The sequence below is a fragment of the Terrapene carolina genome, unplaced genomic scaffold (genome assembly GCF_002925995.2).
Source record: "Terrapene carolina triunguis isolate 2854851 unplaced genomic scaffold, T_m_triunguis-2.0 Scaffold210, whole genome shotgun sequence".
NCBI classification, from domain to species: Eukaryota; Metazoa; Chordata; order Testudines; family Emydidae; genus Terrapene; species Terrapene triunguis.
Window position 1 is genome coordinate 31,881,850 of NW_020664561.1, and position 23,752 is coordinate 31,905,601.

Genomic DNA, 23,752 nt, shown 5'->3' on the forward strand with positions numbered 1-23,752 from the left:
GAACTGTGTAACAGATACTGGTAGAACATAAACAGTATAAATATAAGCTGTATCCCTTAAAAATTACCTTTACAGAGTATGTGGTTATTACCTGATTCTTTTGCAACTTTAAGACGATCTTCCCATTCCTCAAATGGTCCCAGACACTTAGCTAGGAATGTCTGGAGTGTAACACAGTCCAAATGCAATACTTGATTATCAGCTCCAACACGCAAAATAGGGTCCACAACTATGTAACCTCCACCACTTTTCTCATTTCTAAAATAAATTGAGTCTATTAAACACTGGAAAAGCAAATGCCCATTGCACCAGCCATTTCTAACACCAGAAGCCAATCCACAATCTGGTAGTTTAAAGTCATCCCATCTTAGCCACAAAACAGTTACCAATCTTTCAAACTCAGAGTAGTTCCCACCATTTCCCCAATTTATGGATGCATTTAGACTCAAAATGTACTTCATGTTCTGCCTCTGAAATTTACAACAAGGCCTTTTTCTGGAGAAAGAACATACAAAAGACCTCAGTCCTGCAGTTGGATCCATGCAAGACCTTTAGGACTGTTTGAAGTCCTATGGATTTCAATGTGGCTTTGTGAATATATGACAATCAGCCTGCATGGATTAGATTGGGGTCAAAAACAGTGACTGAACCTATGAGGTGCCAAGTATTCTTAACCCCTTCCCCCATTCCTCTACTCAGCAACTTTTTAATAGAATGAATACGAGTATTCTCAAAACATGATTAGAGGAAATATAGCCGATGGTGAAAAATTATAAACAGGGATCAATTTTTCCTCTGATTTCTGGTCCAGGCTGAGAACCTGGAAGATTCTGATGGTCCCGATCAGCCACAATGGTCCCAAAGCTATCAGCTCTTAAACAATGGTAATAGGTGAGGTACAATACACTACAGATTGATTGATTGCATTAGATTTTATAAAAAAACCTGAATTCTGATTACCATCTTACTTTTAGTCTTACACTGTCTCAAGACCTCAAAAAAAAAATCACTGAAGTTAGAGATGAATGGGTTAACGTTGCATAGGTTTTGAACATAATGATTTCTAGCTCTGGTAGCAGCTATAGGTCAGAACTGAGTGGAACAAAACCTGAAGATATGCAAGAAAGACTACTTATTTTAATGTCTGATCTCTCACAACCTTCCAAGTCTATTAATTAATTATTTGTACCATTAGAATGCTGACTTTGAAACCTTGCAGGCATGGATTGCCTTTCCAAAATTCATAAACAAATAGATGATTAAATTTGTTCCGAGTACTCCCCAAAACACTGCAACATCAAAAACTTGCATCCTTTGTGGGCAGTCCTCTGCAGAAGCCAATGACTGCACTGATATGGAAACTGAATTATCCTCTTACACCTCATAGTTCTCCTAGGTCAAGACTGAGATACATGGAGTAGTGAGGGGAAGACTGCAGTTTTTCATATGTAAAAAGCTCCACTTACTCATGACTGAAATAATACTGGTATGATCCAGAAATTTGGAGATCCAGTTTACAGTATTTGTCAGAATCATCTTCTTTTCCTGTTGGGTTGTGCCATGACAGTGCCCTGAACTTGCGGCGATAGAATAATTCTCCAGAAGCTGGGTAATTAGTGTACACTGTAACATGCTTGCCTTGTAATGTTGGGCCCAGTCGGAACTGCAGTTCAAAACCTCAACAGAAAAGAGAATGGGTTTAAAAAAAATCTCATTTATTATTAAAATTAAAGACTAAATCTTTTGGTTTACTATTGTGATTCACAATATGAAGATTTTAAGTTAATAGATGGGTACCATAATTCTAAATAGGTGTATTGGGTGTAAACTTAAGAGAATGTTTTTATTTTACTGCCATTTCTCATCAACAGATAATGATGCTGTAATAATTATTTCTGCTTCTCTGCTGGTGTTACCATTCAAAACCAACCAGAACCTTGAAATGGGAAACTAATTATCCCGCTTCAGAGCACTTTATTTCTATTTCTGCTCAAATACAATACAGTAACAAAAAAATGCCTGGGAAAAGTTATTTATTACAGTTTTGGAAGAACTGTGAGGTGACAGGAGTACTACAATCTAAACAGTCACCTCATTTTAATACATAATATAGAGAGATGCGGTACACACATTTTTTATTTAATTTAAATGTCAACTTAAAGCCCATATTTTACCTATTTTTGTTACGTGTAACACCCAACATTACTATAATTGACATGAAAAACAAAGTGAAGGAAAAAAGCTATTTTTCTCTAGTCTGTTTCTCTTTGTGCACTTGAAAGCATTTTCTGTCTTGTCAGTTTCTCATATTTATGTGAATCTTTCACATAACAGAGAAAGAAAATAATTCTTAAATATAAAAGCACAACAGGAAAATATGACTCTCAAACCACATATACTGGCACAGGAACTTGGGAATACGTAGCACCTGAATTTAGTTTTTACCTTTTTTTTTTTTTTTTTTTTTAAACTGACAAGGTTCTAAGTTGACACTCATTCTTTAAATTTAACTGAACTGGGAAAATAGGTATTTGTGAAAAGTAGAAGACCAAACTTGAAAATGAAAATATTTTAGATATTTTTACATTTCATGGAATATTCAACTAAACAAATCCAAAAACCTTTACATTTTTTGAAAATATAAATGAAGTTACAGACCAAGGCCCCACTCTTGCAATTTACAGCTATACTTGTATGGAGCCCCACTGACTTCCATGGGACTCTTCTTGGGTGCAACAGCTCATCCACAAATTGTAAATTGCAAGATTGAAGCCTTAATACCCTAAAATGAAAACATTTGTCCCCAATTCTATAATCTAATCCACTTGTTCACATGGAATTTCATTTAAGCCAACAGGTCTCAGTGCATGTGTGTGCCTGAATGAATCGGACTGTAGTATCATGGCCTTAAAAGCCTGGTCTGCTCACATGAGTAAAACTTGACAAATGCACTTGCAAGGCAGCAACCATTACTGATTGAGGCCTCAACCTTGCAACTGACTACACCCACATACAGCCATGCAACCCTGCAGGGCCATAGTGACTTCAACGGACAGTCAATTGCAGGACCAGGATCTTAGAATCCATGACTTTTTTAAAAGAGTGCTTTTTTATTCATTCTTCAGTTAAAAAGCAAAATACTCTTGGCTATCTTGTCTTCCTGGTAAGAAAGTTCTACATGTAGTCTAAAGAACAGGTAAACCAATCATGTATTAGAAAAAGAGTTTAAAATTGTGCTGTAACATGTAAAAAAGTTTAACAACTGAATCACACTATCCTGATTAAATAAAAAAGTTGCTCAACAAATGGAATTGTGCCAGCACAACCAAATATCAGAGTCCAGCTATCCAAGTACATGTAAATAGCCCATGCCAATGAAGTTTACAGTACATTACATACCCTATCATCCACTAAACATAAAAAAAAGAGGGGGGAAAAAATACCCTCCAAACACATAATACACCTCTACCCCTATATAACGCTGTCCTTGGGAGCCAAAAAGTCTTACCGCATTATAGGTGAAACCGCGTTATATCGAACTTGCTTTGATCCGCCGGAGTGCACAGCCCCGCCCCGCCCACTCCCCCCCCGGAGAGCTGCTTTACCACTTTATATCCGAATTCGTGTTATATCGGGTCACGTTATATTGGGGTAGAGGTGTAGTTTCAGGATTTGGGTGCCTATCAACTAAAAACATAGCTAACTTGGTTGCAAAAATTGTACACAAAAATCACTCTTGGGGCTTGTCTACATTGGCATTTTACGGTGCTGCAACTTTCTTGCTCAAGGGTGTGAAAAAACACCCCCGAGTGCTGCAAGTTTCAGCGCTGTAAAGTGCCAGTGTAGACAGTGCACCTGCGCTAGAAGCCGCGCTCCCAGCACTGGTAGCTGTTCCTCTCGTGGAGGTGGTGCGACTACACAAGGCACATTAAAGAGCTGCCGCAGCAGCGCTTTAACATTGCTAGTGAAGATGTGCCCTCAGAAAGTTCAGGCAATTTCTCGTCAAGACTATAGTGAGATTTCCTTATTGAGTCTGCTAAAATTAGATCAGGCTACAGGGTTATAGGCCTTAGATATCTTACTCCCTATAGTAACAGTACTGATACCAGGAATGCTTTGCCTAAATTAGCTACTCTCTCCCTCAACTAGCTATCAACGTAGGCAATTTGAAATGTATGGCTTTCAAATCTTCAGCGGCCTCCAAACAAAGCTTACATAGCCTGAAGAAAAGTTAATAAGGAGGTCAGAACAGACTCTGCACTTTGTTCATTAATGATAAAAGTTTCTGGTAAATTCACATACTAATCATTCAGCAAATTCTGAAATCTAAGTATTTAAGCAGACTTCTAGTTTTATAGAAGGGTAAAAAAAAGTTGTGCTGTTCTGAAAGTATTTTGAAAGTATGGTAAATTCATAAATCAACCATTCTTGGACAATATTTTTTAAATCTTCCTGGTGAAAGTTAAAACTTTTACTGCTGCCCCTTTAAAAAAAAAGCAGTATGCAAGAAAGAATAAAGATATCAGATAACATTTTCATCTTAAACAGTTCATTGGCTGAGATTGCTGACCAAGATGATACTGGGCCAAATATACCTTTCACTAACAGGTTGATGGGTATACTTAAAAATAAAAATAATTCCAAGTACTTACTAACATGAGAAATCATTGCAAATTACAGCATTGCTGTAATGAATTTAGTACATAAACATGTCTTTCCAAATCTTACCAGTGACCCAAAAGAGGATTGAAGACAAATATAATTCATACCCCTACAACTAAGACATGGGATTTGTACATAATAGATTTAGTACTGCACAAAAAAAGTTGGATTATGAAAACTTTTATAAATAGCAAAGACAGGGACTGAAGTAGTGATGGATATGGGAGTGCTATAATTATACCATCCTTCAGGTGCAGTCTGAAACTAGGCTCATATTTAATTGGAATAGTGATTTTGCTATTTTTTTTTAATACAATTTGCCTTTCAGCCTGAAAGTGTTTTACAACCCACACTGACAGGGTGACCAGACAGCAAGTGTGAAAAATCGGGACGGGGGTGGGGGGTAATAGGAGCCTATATAAGAAAAAGCCCCAAATATCGGGACTGTTTCTATAAAATAGGGACAGCTAGTCACCCACTGATCCATGATTGTGGTCTCTAAAGCTATCACCATACAAACAATCAACACCATACAAAGAGCACTACAGTGCCAGAGGACAGCAACTAACCTGAACACAGTGCGAGTGTGTCAGAGAGCTGATGGGGGAGGGAAAAACTCCAGCTCTCCACCATCATTTTCATTAATGAATGTCAATGCTGGCTTACCTAAGAGCTGCCTAGACTCTCCGTTCGGTTACTAACGGGCGCTGCGCACAGCAGAGCCGTTACATGTCAGCACTGACCTTGCTCAAGCCTGAAGAGGGTCTTCTCCCGCTTTTCCATGGCGTTCAGCAGCAAAACTCGAGTCTGGTTACTGGGGGGCATTTTTGCTGCCCGGTGACTTAGCCTCTTTCAAGGGGGGACACTTAATGTCGGAAATACAGGAGCGATCCCTACAAAAACAAACAGCCCCCCCCAAGTCAACAGCCACGAAAGCAGGAAGGAGTCCCAGCCCCGCGGCAGCCAGACTTACATCGCCCAGCCTGCAGAGCGCCCGGGGAGAAGCGCGGAGGGAGGCAGCCCCTGGGCAGGGGGGTGAGGGAGGCAGCCCCGGGAGCTGGGGGGTCCAGTCCCGGCGCGCAGGGCCGAGCCGCAGGCAGAGAGCGGCGGCCGGGGTCGCGCTGCAGCGCAGGTGGAGGGGCTGCGCCTGTCAGTCTCGCTGTGCAATGCGCCCTCGGCCGGGGCGCGCAGGGGGCGGGGGAGTCGCCTGGCAGCGCGTCCCACCCCAGGGGCTATATAAAGAGCTGCCGGCGCGGGGCTACTCACGGGCGGCTCCTCCGCGCCGAGCACCGCACCGGCTGCGAGCACTAGGGGCCTCCGCCTGCCACAGGCCGGGCGGCTCCTCACCTCACCGGCACGCACCGCCCAGGCCCTGCCGCCTCGCAACAACTTAATTGGTTCTGCGGCGGCCAGACACTGACGGGGCGGGGGGGCGGGGGGCGGCGGAGCTCCCGCGAGAGGAGCGGCTGATGGTAGCCGGAGGGAAGAGAGGGGGTTGCACGGGGCAGGAGCGCTGCTGAGAGATGGGATTTGAAATGGATAATTTTAAATGCTGTGCAGCTAGCTACTGTATTCATTTAAAAACAGACGCCTGTGGGTGAACTATCTCCGCCTAGCACGTCGGGAGGGAGAGCTGACAGGGCAAGCTAGGGCGCAGCAGCTTCCGCTCACTCCTATAGGAGAAGTTACCCCAACCCTACAGTTTTAATCATCTGTCTGCCCGCCCCAGCAGCTGTACCCATTCCACAGTTCTGTCTTCTTCCACCGCGTGTAATTCACTCTAAGGTCCCTGGACACGAAAAGCTTTCAGAGATGGGGGGGAGGTAGTGTTACTATTAATCAGTTTTTCTAACGGATACTTGCTACTAACTGTGCCAATGAATTTAACATGGTGTAGGTGTATGCATATTATACAAATTAAAGCACCCCCCATTATATTCTGGTAATATAATCTGTCCTTAATAGCAAAATGGACACAAATTTAAATTGACAAGTTTTTTTAAACCTGTTTCAAAACCACATCACACAGAGTTGTCTCTTACTAAAGGCCTAATCATTTAATGTTCTGTACACCACCAAATTCTCCACAAGCTCTTTCAGCAGAAAAAGGGACAGCATACAGTACACACAGATAAGGTGACAGTGGACAGAAGCTGTGGTAAATAGGCACACTGCTTCATGCTTCCAGGGGACAAAATCATCCATAGGTTCCAGTTCTTCTGCTATACTCTATAGTAAAAAGGTGATGTCAGCTGGTGTATACACCACCAGCAGATAAGATTAAAGTATAAGGATCTATACTGAGCCAGAATGTAAGGAAGGAAAGAAACCTTAAATGTCTACTACATGTACAATACATAATTTTGCTTTTGTAAACTGCACAACTTCTGTGAAGGCATTTTCATGGTTTTCTGAAGAATACTGTAATCTGAAATATGGTCACCTAGCCTCTCTGATCACTGCCTTAGCAGCTTAATATTGCAACAAAATAGTCAGAACAGTTGCTACGAGCATCTCACCACTGATCTATCATTAACTGACACCACCAGAAAGGTCAATCTTGCAGCTAGGGAAGGTCAGTCTATTTTCATTACTGAGGACTATAAAAACACACTTCTCAATTTACAGTCACTGTCTGACTGTTTAGTGCTTTTTATGTTTGCACAGGCAGCATGTTGCTGAGTGAAATGAGTAATAAGTAAAAAGCTAGTCAGAAGAGAAAATGGAGATAATTGTTGAAAGGTTTCTTCCTCTTCTTCTACAGAGACTGTGTACCTCACAGAGCACACAAAGCAGCAGAGCAAGCAACTGTTCTTGTAGTAATTAAAGCAGTTAGAGTGGTGTCTGAATGCTTTCACCACTACAGGAAAGTAAAGGTTTGTGTGTTGGGAGTAGGGTGACCAGACAAATGTGAAAAATTGGGATGGGGGGCGGTAATAGGAGCCTATATAAGAAAAGAGACCCAAAAGTCAGGACTGTCCCTATAAAATTAGGACATCTGGTCACCCTAGTTGGGAGATGTGAATGAATTCTAAAAAGTGTAAATAAGCATATTTTTAATTCCATTGTTCAAATGTTTATTTTTGTAACAAGCTAAAAAGACTAGTATCCTATTAAGTTAAAATAATATATTACTCTCCTAAAGATCACCAAGATGACTCCTAACTTTATATACCAGGTTTAATATTTTTTAAAAAAATTAAGCTTTCAAATTTATGAATTTTAAAGATTTTATTCTCTATAAAACCACCATTAGAACAACTTTTTTCCATACATAAGCACCCCCAAAAGAGCAGAAGGAAATCATACAAGATTATAGGAGAAATATTTTGAATCCTAAAGAGGATTAGGACATAAGCAGGTAACATTTCAATACTTTTTTCAAATTGAAAAAAAAGTCAGTAATACAGCATCTGGAAAGATATACTGATCGAGAAGCTACCCTGTTCATCTAGCACATGTTCAGTGAATGATAGAAGGCAAAGCAGCTAGCCATTACTGGACATACAGCAAAAGTCCTTGTGGGTCTGATTCTGCAAAATACCAAGCATCTTCTGAAAGGTGATGACCAGCCTCAAATTCCAAAATCCATTTTGCAGGATTGGCCCTATAGTCCACATCTGTAATACATTTAAAATAAAATCCAAATATAAAAGTGTGAAGTTACTTAATGCAAGATTCCAGTGCTTGTAATCTTACATGAATACTGAACCAGATTCTTCCCTTGGGTACACCTTTTCGCACATTAGAAGTCAACAGGAATTGCTGGGGAAGATTTTTCCAAGCCTGTACAGGGTTTAGGACTATAAATCTTGACCTGTCTTGGACATCAACTGGTGCATGTCTAATAGTCAGCTCAAGCTCAATGTGGCTAAAACAGTGCTCACAAGAAAAAAAAAAAAAAAGATACACATACACACACCCCTCCCCCCCACAACCTCCCTGCTACCTCAACATGAGCATCATGATGGACACTCAGGCCCATAACCTGGGTGTCATCATTGGCACAGACCTCTCTGCAAGTTCTCATATCCAGGTTATGTCTAAATCATGCAGATTCTTTTTGCATTGCATCTATAAGAGAAGGTCTTTCCTATCCATCTACACAGCTAACACTCTTGTTGCAGTAATCAAGACACAAGCTGAGAGCCTGGACATCTCTCTGGCCTTGACAAATATAATCTTGCCCTGCTCATACACATTCAGAATGCTGCTGCGAAGATCATTCTCCTGAGCAATTGCTTTGACCATTTCACACCCCCTATTTGCATCTGTCCACCAGCTCCCTCTTCTCTACCATATCAAACATAAGCTACTTGAATTAATTTTTGACCTATCTCCATCCTACCTAGCAGTCCTTCAGTATAGAGAGGTTGACTCGTGCTTCTGATTGGCTCATGATGCAATTCTCCATCAGAAAAAGAAATCTGCATTTGTCCTTGTTGAACCTCAGAGTCCTGCACTTAGGACAGAATACCATGCACTGCTACAGACTAGGGACCGACTGAGTGGGTAGGCAGAAGTTCTGCAGAAGAGGACCTAGGGGTTACAGTGGCCAAGAAGCTGGATACAAGTCAGTGTGCCCCTGTTGCCAAGAAGGCTAATGGCATTTTGGGCTGTATAAGTAGGGGCATTGCCTGCAGATCAAGGGACATGATCATTCTCCTCTATTCAGCATTGGTGAAGCCGCATCTGGAGTACTGTGTCCAGTTTTGGGCCCCACACTACAAGGAGGATGTGGAAAAATTGGAAAGAGTCCAGTGGAGGGCAACAAAAATGATTAGGGGTCTGGAGCACATGATTTAATCAGGAGAGGCTGAGGGAACTGGGATTATTTAGTCTGCAGAAGAGAAGAATGAGGGGGGATATGATAGCAGCTTTCAACTACCTGAAAGGGGGTTCCAAAGAGACTGGATCTAGACTGTTCTCAGTGGTACCAGATGACAGAACAAGGAGTAATGGTCTCAAGTTGCAGTGAGGAAGGTTTAGGTTGGATATTAGGGGGAAAAAATTTTTCACTAGGAGGGTGGTAAAGCACTGGAATGGGTTACCTAGGGAGATGGTGGAATCTCCTTCCTTAGGAGTTTTTAAGGTCAGGCTTGAAAAAGTCCTGGCTGGGATGATTTAGTTGGGAATTGGTCCTGCTTTGAGCAGGGGGTTGGACTAGAGGACCTCCTGAGGTCCCTTCCAACCCTGATATTCTATGATTGCCCACTTATTAAATTTTCCAAAACAAGCATTTGTGTGCTCTCCCTGCTGCCCTTCATGTTTGGGAGGTACTCCCTGTAATGTGTAAAGCCACTTTGTTCTCTTTCAAATCCCCCTTAAAACTCTTTCCCATGATGCCTACAACTGTTATGATGCTGGAGTGTTGAAGCCACACTCATGCCAACTAATATAGTCTCTTTTCTCTGTGCACCCCTAGCAGGCTGTTATCTCATCTTATATTTGCAATGGTCAGATCTTTAGGGAAGGAACTCTTTGTTTGGGTTTGTAGGATATCTAGTACAGTAGGATCCTGATCCATGATTAGGGCTCTTAGGTATTGCAATACAAATTAATAAATCCATGGGATTTGTGCTCCTAAATCCCTTAGGCCAGTGGCTCAATCTTTCCAGGTTACTGTACCCCTCTCAGGAGTCTGATTTGTCTTGCATACAACACTCCTCACCTAAAAACTACTTTTACACCAGACACGAAAACGCAAGAGTCTCAGCACTTGTTACTGAAAACTTGCTTACTTTTTCATTTACCATATTATAAATGACAAGTACAGTATTTATATTACATTTCACTGCATAGTATACAGAGCAGTATAAATAAGTCATTGTCAACATGAAATTTTAGTTTTAGTGACTTCACTAGTGCTTTTTATGTAGCCTGTTATAAAACTATGTACTCCTGGTTGGGAGCCACTGCCTTAGGCTATTAGAAAAATCTCCTTTGCATGCTTGTATCTAAAGACATTTGGCCTTAAGTGTTCAGGTTACCTGGAGAATTAGGCTGAAATGAAGTCCTTTTGTGGAGTTTATGTAGACTCAAATGGCACATAATTTGATTTTCTTTTGATACATGCTGCTAGTTAACCTGTGTTAAGACATTCCCTTGAAACCTTGCACAGCATCTGCAGGATACTCTCTCAACATACTTTACCAACCAAGAGATTAGTTTCTTCTGATGTCCCCTATACCAGCTTCTGCATGCCCCATATACACATGACTTGTTTGAGACTCTTCTCCCTCCCCCACAAATGTTGCAAAGTTTCCTTTGCCTTTATTGAGCACCTAGACTATAGTACTGTACCTTCACTGTTAATCTCTGCTGTGATTATCCCTTAGCAGTGCAGTCAACACTTCTAATCTGAAAGAAATCAGGCTTATTTAGCATACAAAATAAAGGGAAAATAAAAATTAAGCCAAATATAAAAAGTAGTTTAACATTGTGAAAAATTTAGCTAACTAGGCTGGATCTTTTAGTTACAGCACATTGGTTATACAAAAAGCTACCATATCAAAATCCCATTGTGCACACTCTCTCATATGTACCTGTGTGCATGTATGCGAGAGAGGGTTTTATGCTATGGCAGATTTTATCTTGTGTGTGCAGAACAAATAAAGTCACCTGAACCATGTTTGCTATGTCAGTTCCAGTCTGTTGATCAACCTCCTGTCTCATGGCTTCCTCTCAGACGAGCATTGTGTAACCCAAGAGCACCTTTTTATAGTTCTTTAAGCTGTGTGATGCCAGGTGTAAAAAGTCTTTCATTACCTTGTTAGAGGTTTATTGCAGACATCAATGCATGATTAACATGCTTGCAGTTGTGTCACCATTATTTAAGGTCATCTGATTAAACTCAGAGCCTGATCTTAAACCTGTTGAAGTTGATGGAAAGACTCTCACTGACTTCTGGGGTTTTGGACCAGACTCTAAGCTCACTACCCCAGCTAATGAATCTCTCTCCTCATTTACACACACTGGACATCAGAGTCCTTGTGCTCCTGCATTATGCTTATTCAAGCAAATACCCATGTCCCCCTCACATATTTTGAGAGAGAGGAAGGCACTTCAGGGAGATAATATTCAAGAAGAGTTCCCCCTCACATGGGGGGGGGGGGAGGAGGAGAAAAGAGTAGAAGGTGAGACTCTGCAGCTACTCTGAGCTGCATGCCAGGGAAGGGAGGCCAATTTTCTATGTGGCCACAGTTCCCTGTAACACCCCTAAAGTTATCTTACCTTTACCTAGGAATCTCCATGGGTCCAGAAGGATGACAACATGCACCACTCCTCCCCACCATCCTGCCTATTCCTTAGCCCAACCCAGTAATCTGTGTGCTCTGATGTACAAGGCACACTTGAGTCCTTGCTTGGTGTAATGTAACATGTGCCAAATTTCTCACCCTGGGATGAGAAAACAAACAATGAACATCTTACACATGCTTAAGTTCTAGGAGGAAAAAAGTGCTTTGACTTGAGTGCAGAAAACTATACAATTTTGTCACACTGTTTTCAAGCAGTACTGAGTGTGATGCTCCCAATGGTGACAAGAGCATGACTACCATGACTACTCTGGGTAAACTGTTAAAACTCAGGGCAGTATCCCTAAATTGGTTGAGACCTCCCAACCTAGATTTCACCAACCAGCTGCACCAAATGCAAACTTCTGAGTTGCCTTAACACATACTCCAGTCTATCTTGCCACCCAGGTGACTGCATCTCTGTGATAGATGACCCCTTACACCAAGGGGTCACAGCAATACTCAGGTTACTTCTAATCCCAAAGGATCCGCCACTCACCGCAGGTCAATTATGTTTTAGGTCTCACACCAAAGACAAAGCTTGTTGCCAATCCTATAGTAAGCTACATGAAGATTTATTAAATAGGAAAAGGAAATTAGAGAGTTATTTACAAGAGTAAAGCCAGAAAACAGACATGCATAAGTTACAATTTTGTGTTTCCAAAGGTAATGTAGGCTTCTATAATCAGCAAACTCTGATTGTCCTTTAAGGCTAACCCAGCCTAAGCATCTGGAGATCTCTTGCTTATGCCTAGAAACATTCCCCCCCCCCCCATATCCTGAGTCCAGGCAGCAGAGAGCCTTATTCCCTTTGGTTTGGGGTTTTTAATCCCCCCTCTTGCCTTGTGCTCCAAGCTGCACATTCAGCTGATGGAGGAGTCCATTTGCATGACTCCTTTCCACAGGAAGCAGAGCAGAACAATAAGTCTTTAGTCCTTTTGCTGATGGTTTCTACTTGTGAGATCCAGTATAGCTCATCTAGTATTCATGGGTCCCCTCATTCAGAAGGGACCATTTCTGTAGGTGAGCAGCTCTTCAGACTAATGTCCCTCTCCTGTATGGTGATTCAGACAGTCAGGTTCACAATGCAACTGCTCAGATATTATTTTCTATATTGTAATGTGATATTCCAAGAAAGATTGATTAATTAATTAATGCAGCAACTCAAGCAAGCCTAAACACTTCTGTAGAATTCTTATACTGGTCCTACCCATATCAACCCACAAGTGAGCCAGATAGACACATAACTGGAATCTGTCCAGGGCTGGTTGGGACATGGGGACCTTGGTACAAGTTGGCACCTGGCCTGCAGTAGTCACAAACATAGGTACTTTAGTAATAGATTTCTCTATTACATTTTAGGTTTTCAAAAAGTACTCCGCATTTACTGTAGGTAGAAAGACCTTTGGTTTTAAAACAGTTTCCCCACTGTGACAGGGTTCCCTCACCAATCATGGCACCTCCTATTAGTCATCCTGGAGATTAGTTCTGCCAGGTACTGTACCCTCCACAGCACTCTCTCAACATACATACCTTCTTCTCTCAGTCTGCAGTCTCTTTTACTCACAGAGCAGCAGCAGCAGCTTCCAGTTCATGTCTCAGTCCTCTGGCCAGATCACTAAGTTCCTCCATTCCACAGGAACCACAGTCCTTCTGGACCAGCTACCTGGCTGACACCTGTGCCACTACCTAGGGGCTGGCAAGGGGAAACACAGAACCATCCTTTACAGTGGGTTCCTGCCCAGGATCCCTATAACATACAACCAAGGCCTGTACTATCTTAGCATTTGCTGCTATTTGCTTAGGTATCTTCCTACATAACTTGCTACCTTGCCTCTCTGGGTTTGTTAGTCTACTCACCTGCCTCTTAGGAAAAGGCTATAGACTCCTCCCCTACAACCCCAACTACTGGTGGCTCCTGGGCTTTATACAGGTACTGTCTGTTCCTGTGCAGCTGAGCCTGTTTCTAATTAGTGGCCTCTTTGTAGCCTATATCTCTCCCCAACCTGCTGCTTAATTGGTTAATTAGGCCTGTCTGGCCTAAGGTACCCTCTCATGGCCAGTGTGAGGAATACACCCATCACACTCACAACATTTAATGTGGGATTTGCTATTTCAGGAAATAGACATTTAATTTGCTTTTTTGAAACTAGTTTAAAAAGAATTTCAGTATTTATCTAAAGTACAACAGTGAAACAGAAATGGCCCTCTCCATAGAACAGAGTTAAGCTTGATACAGCACCTTCATACTTGAGTTGCTTCAAATCACTTTACAAAATAATGGGTTAGATTCCAGCAGTGCAGTGGCTGAAACCAAATGCTACCATCATTAGACAGACATTGTATGTTCAGTGAAAGTTCACAAACAGCCTTTGGACAGAACCTACAATTGAGAAAGACATCATTGGCCAGGTCACCAGGGTTATCCCCTCTAGCCTATATTGTTCTAAAAGAGTCACAAAGATCTTCAGCTTCCTTCTAAACAGCCAGGTAAACTGAAACAGCCAGATAGGCACATTTAATAATGTAGGCAAGGAGTCATGGTTTGAAGGAGTTAAAAAGCCATTTAGGTGAGCTACAACAACACTGCATACATTTAGGTGAGTAATCAGATGATATGTAGAGATCTGGAGCCTGGCTGATGGTATGCTAATACAAGTAAGTGCCCTTTACTCTGGCCACCTGACAATAGCTCTTTGACCTTTGAAATCTGAACCTTACATTATTAAAAACATTTGGATCAAAGAGGCTTTTTCTAATCCCAACTCTGCCACTATTTGTGTGGCTTTGGACAAGTCATGCTATCTGTTTGCTTCAGTTTCTCTATATACAATCTGGATGACAATAATTACTTCACCAGGAAGTTGGGAATTTAATTAGGTTATGGTTGTTCAGCTTTGGTCATGTAATTAACTAGTTAAATACTAAGTATAATTATTATAATTTTCAGCACAGTTGCTGAAGACGTATTTGTTTGAGCTTCAGCTAACAGCATCAGTTTGACTAATTTTGCTATGAATATTCTTAGGGGAATGTGGTGGGATGGCAAACAGAGTTTTTAAAAGTGTGGGTTGATACCTTTTAAAATGTATCCATGACATTCTTACCTGCACAACTTAATTTAATGAAAAAGTGTAAAAATGGGGGGAAAAAATCCTGTTTTCTCTCTTATTTACATATCATACAGCACCAGTTTTCACTTACAAAGTGAAATATGGTATGTTCATGTTCAGGGCCTCTCCCATAATTTCTGCTCTTTTGGTTCCTATGCATACTTGTCAGATATGCCAGTCCTTGAGATTTTTTTAAAAGCCCTATTTCGGAAGGAACTCAGGTATTATTTCACTACACTGAACTGTGCTTTAGCCATCTGAACTTCTTCCTCAAAAAGAAATGTTGAAAATATGCCAATGGTTCTTGTAGCTTTGCCATCACATTTCTACAAGAGCCTTCAGATCACTGAGCCAATTTATGGTCAAAACATAGTGAAAGAAATGGCCAATAAAAATAAAAGATCCTTTAATTTCATCTGTGTAGCTCTTAATGGAATTCACAAGCTAAATAATTGAATAGTCCTGCTGCTATTCTATCCTATGAACACATGATTGTTCACCAAAAAGTACAACATGTTCAGGTAGGGGCAAAATCTGCCCTGATATATGACATTCTGCCTTACTGAAGTCAATGAGGTTGTACAGGGTGTCAATGCAGGCAGAATTCAGACCCTAATATTTTGAACAGTCTATGTACAGGGTGCCAAAAATGGGACATTGCATATGTTGTGGTGGGACAGTAGGCTGTACATCGTTAAGAATGTAACTAGCTTTAAATTATAAACTCAATTTTGATCTCTTCCTCATCTGACTTCCTCAAAACAAATCCCATGTGGTATCATGCCTTAAAAGAACTGACATTGCTAAATTTGCAGTGAGTTGGGGTGAGGTGCTTTATAGACTTTCAGGGAAGAAGACTGGGACTGGGAGCCAGTGGAGGGAGAGAGACAAATCGGATGAGGGTCTGGGAGGGAGAAACTGGGACTGGCAGGGAAAGGAGACTATTATTGGGTGTGGGGAGGAAGAGAGACTGGGATTTAGGGAGGTGGAGAGATTGGGACTTGGACAGCAAGTCTGTAGTGGGAGACTAGGCCTAGTTGTGTAAGGAGAATGAAACTGGGATGAGAAGCCTGAGGAAAGGAGACTAGGACTCAAGTAGGCAAGGAGAATGGGACTGGGAGAAGGAGCTAGATGTGGGTGAGGGACGGGACTGGGACAGAAACAGGATGGGGAGAAGGGGTCAAGGTTGTGGGAGAGGGGCAAAAGTCTGTGCACACAAAAGTACACTATTCTTGATCCCGGAATGGAACCCAAAACTCCTGAGTCTCACCATTCCTCTGCTGTCAGCAATTCTCTGTAAAACACACTGTCACAGCATATGTCCCACCCCCTTCTTGTGTTGGTACACCTGGAGGATGACAACCTACTATTGCTATCAGCTACTCCATTAGCTAAAGCAGCAGAGGTTTGTGCAGTGGATCTCAAGGTTCTAACCCTGCTGATGAACCATGTGAGTGTCAATATAATGCCACATGATGGAATTTCTGTTTTTTTAGTTTTCTTTTTTAAAAACATAGGAAATTACACAAAAAACTATAGAAAACTAAAGAACATTATTAAGGTTCAAAGTCAAGCTCTGAAAAGTCAGGAAATGCTAGAATTAAGGTTGCCTCCCCTCCCCCCCATTGTGCATGTGCATGTGCATTATGATACAGTCTTTAATTATGTGATCACAGAGTTTTTTTCCCCACAGGATCCCTGCCTCATTCAGTATACAGGATAGACCTCCTTTGGAGATGAATCAGGCATCTGTAGTGAAGGAGGCTGCTGTCTGTAGGACCCTTACTTCATTTGTTGCAGAAGTTGGAGGGTGGGTAGGGAAGAAGGCAGGGGATTATAGGAAGAGAAAGGAGGGTCTTATGGTTAAGACAGTAGAAGTTGCCCTGGAGAATCTGATTCGATCTCTGCTTCTGTCACAGAGTTCCTATGTGATGCTGGGCAAGTCACTTAAATAAACTTTTCATAAGTGGTCACTAATTTGTGTTCATCATTTTCTGGGTGCCCAACTTGAGACCCTAGGATCTGATTTGCAGGAGTGCTGAGCACTCATAGCTGCAACTGAAGTGAATGGAAATAGTGCTTGAGTATATATAAAGTGCTATTATAATGCTAAGTACTCTGGAAAATCAGGTCCTTGACATCCTAAATTGGGCACCCCAAATTAGTGGTTAATTAATGTTTGTGAATAACTCAGATACCATAATGATGAGTGCCATAGGAAAGCCCATGAGGAAAATTAATAATTTTGTTTTCAGAGCAGGGTTTGAATAGTGTGCAGTAAATAAGGCATAGGGTCACACACTGGACAATGAGGATAAAAGAAAATATTGAATAGCTGCTCATTACGTGAGCATTGCCCATTCTGTGCACTGAATGGGGCAGAGGTCCCGTGGAAGAAATAGCATGTGATTAATGATTGTATCATAATGCCGTGCACAAGGGGCAGAATTAAGGTTACCTAGGCAACTCTAATTTTGGCATTTCCTAATTTTTAAGTACTTGACTTTACAATGTTACTAATATTATTTTAATGGGTGTGTGTAATTATCTGGATAGAAAGAAGTCTCTAAAGATATAGGTCTCTTTTAATCTATGTGCCGGGGTACATAATGTCTATGCTAATACTTTGCAACAGTGAAAGCTTTACAGAATATGCAGATTATGTCTGGGTCATATAACACAGTTGGAATATGAGTGGAAAATTAACTTCTGTGTATATATGTTTGAATATACTGTATACAATCTCTCACTGCATCTAGCAGACTTGGCAGAGGTAATACTGAAGAGGGAAGTTAAGATATAAAACTTGTTAAGCAATTTGTGAACATCTTGCTAAGAAGCTATTGTGTGTGTTCCTTAGCTGTTGTCTTTCAATACTGGTGATTCAAAAAGAAAATATGTTCATATTCAGCCATTATGAAGTGGAGAAGCATATCCTGTTTTCCTGGTGTCTGATGCCATCATGTGGCCATTTAATGTACAGCATGATTTGTTTGTGTCTTTTCCATAACCTCTTCATAAATAAACTTACATGTAACATAATTCAATTAAACGCACATAGTCTTTTAAAAGAAAAAGTAAAAAAGAGGGAGTAAAGAAGTGATTAATATTAAGAAAAAAGTGCAAACGAAAAGGAAAGCAGATAAGTGATATGAAGATTTTAGAGGTTTAACTAGCTCGCAGGGTACAGGGAATAGCAGGTGGCAGGGCCGGCTCCAGGCACCAGCTGACCAAGCACATGCTTGGGGCGGCACCTTAGAAGGGGCGGCCAGTGTTGGGGTGGTGGGGGCGCTCAAGGGGTTTTTTTTGTTTTTGTTTTTGTTTCAGTTGGGCAGCGTGGGGGGTGTTTTGGCGGCGCTGGGGGGGAGGCGGGGGCTTCGGCGGCTCAGTACTCGGGGGGGCGAGGGGGCGGGGGTTCAGGTGGCCCGGCGTGGCGCTCGGGGGGGGGGGGGGGCGGGGGGGGGGGGGGGTGGCTGGCCCGGCGAGGCGCTCGGGGCAGGAGTTTGGGCAGCCCGGCGAGGCGCTCCAGGGGTTTGGGCAGCCCGGCGAGGCGCTCGGGGCACAGGGATTTGGGCGGCCTGGCCTGGCGCTCGGGTGGGGGTTTGGCCGGCCTGGCGCGGCGCTCGGGGGGTTTGGCCGGCCCGGCCCGGCGCTCGGGCGGGGGTTTCGGCGGCCCGGTGCAGCGTGGCGCTGGGGGGGTGTTACGGCGGGGCGGCGCTCTTCTTTTTTGCCTGGGGCAGCAAAAAAGTTAGAGCCGGCCCTGGCAGGTGGTCAATAGATTCTACATCTCTTTGAAATGGTCCCACGTGAAAAATAATATATATAAAAAGTCAAGATCATCATTTCAAGACAGTGTAATTTTCTCCATAATTAATGCTGCAATATCTTGTATCCACTAATTTGGGCAAAGAGGATCAGGATTCTTTCAATGACTCAAAAGATTTTTTTCAAAAGAGCTAAGGCTGTTAAGGCTGGTTTTCTTATGTAGGTTGATCTGGGTGAATCATCATCTAAACTCATGCATGTGTTTTACTGAGAGTGTGACAAAAAAATTAAAGCTAAGATAATTAGGCCTATTAAGAAACTTCAGACCAAAGAGTAGAAGCTTTGTCACCGAACCATAGTATGCATGATAGTGACATGGGTGGAGAGGCAGACATGTAAAGTGCCTCCACATGTAGATCAAGTCCAGGCCTGTTGCCAGCCAGGCATAAATGTGCAGAGAGTAGGGAATGTTGTGGGGAGCTATGGAAGGCACCATCTCTCATGTGGTACTGGTATTAGTGGTAATAGATACCCCTATACATACACTAAACACATGAGAGGAGTTTGCTAGAATAAGGTTAAGAAATTTGTAACCTATTTTTCCCTTTATGCATAGACCTTTACATTACCAATTTATAGTCTAAGCAATATAAAATACAGTAACCTGAGAACAAGGTGTTTACTGGGGAATTCTCATCTTCAGCTCCTAGGGCACTATCGTAATACAAATAATAAATACATAATAATAATGGAGATAAGTTCCATTGAAATCATCCAGAATATCTCAAACTTATTTGGTGTATATTTCCATGTATATGAACACGTCCCTTCAATTAGAACATTCTGTCATAAATCAAAATGACTGGATATGGCTTCTGAGAAAATTTCCTGTAGATACACCAGGGAGATCTAATATGGGTTGTTAGATCCTAATTAAATGCTAACCAAATAAGATCAGCCTTTCTTTTTTTCCAGCATTGCTCAATGATGTGGTGTAAGTATCCAGATGAAAATAGGAAATGTGCTGTCACAGGCAGCAATGCCAGTGTAGTGGAATTACAAGTAAGCTAAATCCCTAGGTTGACTTTTGTCTATGCCTCTGGTCATTTTGTGTTTATATAAACTGGCTATATGTGTATTGAACAAGTACAGGACTGAAACACTAGTGTGGTTGTATAAACACCCTAAGAGTTAGGAGACAACCTGATTGCCAGGAGCCCCAGAATATGGGGACGACCACTCCTTTTACAAACTGGACACCATCAAATTAGGCCTGAATAAAGACTGAGAGTGGATGGGTCACTACAAAAACTAATTTCCCCCTGCTGATACTTACACCTTCTTGTCAACTGTTTGAAATGGGCCACCTTGCTTACACTGGCCTCATTAGCACTACAAAAGTGATTTTCCCTCCCTTGGTATTCACCCCTTCTTGTCAACTGTCGAGAGTAGCCCACTTCCACCTTAACTCAATTGGCTTATTAGCACTGACCCTCCACTTGGTAAGACAACTCCCATCTTTTCATATGCTGTGTATTTATACCTGCCTACTGTATTTTCCACTCCATGCATCTGATGAAGTGGGTTTTAGCCCACGAAAGCTTATGCCCAAATAAATTTGTTAGTCTCTAAGGTGCCACAAGGACTCCTCGTTGTTTTTGCTGATACAGATTAACACGGCTACCACTCTGAAACCTATATTATATTGCTCAGCCACTAGATGGCACTGTATAAAATACAATAAATTTGTTAGTCTCTAAGGTGCCACAAGGATTCCTCGTTGTTTTTGCTGATAAAGACTAACACGGCTACCACTCTGAAACCTATATTATACTGCTCAGCCACTAGATGGCACTGTATAAAATACTTTATTTAAATAAGCCTCAGCTATACCTGGCAGAGCATTAAAGGATCTTATGACGAACACATCTGGGGTCTATACCATATCTGGTACAGGAGCATGACAGTCACCACTTGATAGGATCATCTAATAGTCAATCCTGTAATAAGCAGATGAAGTTCCTTAGAGTCTCACTTCACATCTGGGATAGCTGCTGTCTCCATTAGATTATACTTGCTACAAATAGTCCACACTAGTCGGATAAAATGGGGTGTATAACCACCCAAATCATAACATATCTGAAAGACACAAATGGTACAAATGAAATTAGAATACCTTGAGTTTTTATAGTGCTTACATTGGGTCCAGGTCACCCAGGCCTGGCTCACCTAAATCAACATTCTTTTTATAGTACCATTGGTAGCCCTTAATTCCTGCAGTGAATTATTTGAAGCAAGTTCTGTTCTGTATCTTACCTCTGACTATATGATCCAGTTAGCTGGGGAAAGCGAACCAATGATCTGAGCTACAACAGGCCATTCTGGTTTGTTATTTTGACTAGTAAAGCTGCAGGCTCAGTAGATACCTTTTAATCAAGAGTGGTTAAATCCTGTACATCAGTGGCTCTCAAACTTTTTTACTGGTGACCCCTTTCACATAGCAAGTCTCTGAGTGCACCCCCCCCATAAATTAAAAACACTTTTTTATATATTTAACACTATTATAAATGCTGGAGGCAAAGTGAGGTTTGGGGTGGAGATTGACAGCTCATGACCCCCCATGGAATAACCTTGCAACCCCCTGAGGGGTCCCAATCCCCAGTTTGAGAACCCCTGCTATATATGGCTTAGCCATTCCATTGTTTCATCACAGGACCACAGAAATAGCCTATTGTATAAAGATACCCTGTCCCTCTTTGTCTAGGTCTTCATTGCATGCTAACCATGGGTAAACTAACCCCTGCCATGAGACCACTTTGTCAATATCAGCACACTGCTGTCATGTTTGGCATTTGCACTGGCCTTGCATCTGGCTGTGACAAGCAATACAGCTTTCTAGACGTGTATCCTGTGATTCACAGTGCAACAACGCACTGTATCGCTCGATGCTCATCGCTGAAGACTGTTGTGGGTCATCTTGTCTGTCCACTCTGGGGACTGTGGGAGGAAATGAGCTAGGCCCAGGAAATTCATTTCCTGGCAGGACCCACTCTGGCAGGGTGATGCATTGTTATGTGCCGAAGGTATGGAGCCCACTCTCCCTAATAATTGGGACTAACAGCTGCTGCTTTTCAGGGAGACAGTGTTTATTTGGCATGCCTCTGCAGACACTGCTTCCAAGAGATGGTGGCAGGTGTTTCAAAGGTGGCATTTAGCCTGCAGAAGATGGAGGCAGTGGCTTACAGTTACAAGCAGAATCACAACAACAGACTGGGATCATGTGGACATGGATGCATGGAATGAGCTGATGCTATTTTGCACCAAGATTCTGGTATCATCCCTGGCCAGGTAGGTGCACATTGATAAATGGGCTTCTTACAAGGCATTCTGGAAATGAGTGAAGCTGAAGGAACTGCAAGCAGGCAAGCAGTGTGGGATTAAGGATGCTGAGCAGAGGCATATGAAAGTAGACTACTTCCGGTCAGGGGTCAAAGCACAGGTAGATTTCAAGATAGTACACAGGAATGGTTGCCCAGGCACTTGTTGAAGGGAGTGGAAGACCATCATCTATCAATTGCCATGACTGGCTGTGGCTGTACATTTTCACTGCAATCTCCTGAGTTAGAAATACACAGGATACGCTATCTAAGGGCTGGTCTATACTTAGCCGCTAGTTCGGCGGCTGGAAATCGAACTTCCTGGTTCGATTTATCACGTCTGGTCTGGACGCGATAAATCGAACCAGGAAGTGCTCACTGTCGACTGCGGTACTCCAGCTCAACGAGAGGAGTACCGCGGAGTCGACGGGGAAGCCTGCCTGCCACGTGTGGACCGCGTCTGAACCGCGGTAAGTTCAAAGTAAGGTATGTCGACTTCAGCTACGTTATTCACGTAGCTGAAGTTGCATACCTTACTTCGACTTGGGGGGTTAGTGTAGACCAGGCCTCAGTGTCTGCCTTAGGGCTGCTTTTCCATATGGCATAGATAGAGGCATGTGGATGTATGAATGAATAATGTGTTATGGGGAAAACCCATTGTTGAACATGAGTTAAGTCTGCAGTGAAGATAAAGCCTTTGTCTAAGAAGGCTTTTAAGTTTCTGATCACTATAGACCAGAGGGGGGCAATCTGCGGCCCATCAGGGTAATCCGCTGGCAGGCCGCCAGACAGTTTGTTTACATTTGCACGGCCGCCCGCAGCTCCCAGTGGCCGCGGTTCGCTGTTCCTGGCCAAAGGGAGCTGCGGGAAGTGGCAGCCAGCACATCCTTGTGGCCCGTACCACAAATGTAAACTGCAGGCGGCCATGCAAAGATAAACAAACTGTCTGGTAGCCCGCCAGCAGATTACCCTGATGGGCCGCATGCGGCCAGTGGGCCACAGGTTGCCCACCACTACTATAGACCAGTGGTTCTCAAAGCCGGTCCGCCACTTGTTCAGGGAAAGCCCCTGCTGGGCCGGGCCGGTTTGTTTACCTGCTGCGTCTGCAGCTTTGGCCGATCGCGGCTCCCACTGGCCGCGGTTCGCCGCTCTAGGTCAATGGGGGCGGCGGGAAGCAGCGCGGGCTGAGGGATGTGTTGGCCGCTGCTTCCCGCAGCCCCCATTGGCCTGGAGCAGCGAACCGCGGCCAGTGGGAGCCGCGATCGGCCGAACCTGCAGACGTGGAAGGTAAACAAACCGGCCCGGCCCGGCAGGGGCTTTCCCTGAACAAGCAGCGGACCGGCTTTGAGAACCACTGCTATAGACTACTACATTGCTTCATATGCCTTCGTATTGTGATGAAGTCTTATGAAGCAAAATCAGAAATTATATCAGTAGTCACATACTAGTTAAAGTATGATTAAACTTGTTGAATTTGCTCATGACATGGATAATGAGGCAGGTGGCTATGACAGAGGTTCCATCTTAGACTTAGCATTTT

At 42.7% G+C, this 23,752-nt stretch overlaps 1 protein-coding gene across 3 annotated transcripts in view; it reads right to left on the bottom strand.

Moving 5' to 3' along the window:
• LOC112119374 (glycogen debranching enzyme) overlaps window positions 1-5,994 on the bottom strand; it is a 55,632-nt gene extending 49,638 nt beyond the window's left edge. For 2 of the 3 annotated variants that reach the window (XM_024218007.3, XM_026655537.2), the window contains exons 1-4: window positions 5,929-5,994; window positions 5,406-5,555; window positions 1,467-1,677; window positions 92-258 (exon numbers count right to left, since the gene is read on the bottom strand). In XM_024218007.3, the coding sequence (XP_024073775.1) occupies window positions 92-258; window positions 1,467-1,677; window positions 5,406-5,487 (460 nt within the window). In that variant the 5' untranslated portion in view covers window positions 5,488-5,555; window positions 5,929-5,994. Of the gene's footprint in view, window positions 1-91; window positions 259-1,466; window positions 1,678-5,405; window positions 5,556-5,635; window positions 5,805-5,928 lie in introns of those variants that run through there. The other variant, XM_024218009.2, reaches the window with a different exon arrangement.
• Window positions 5,995-23,752: the final 17,758 nt, after the last annotated feature.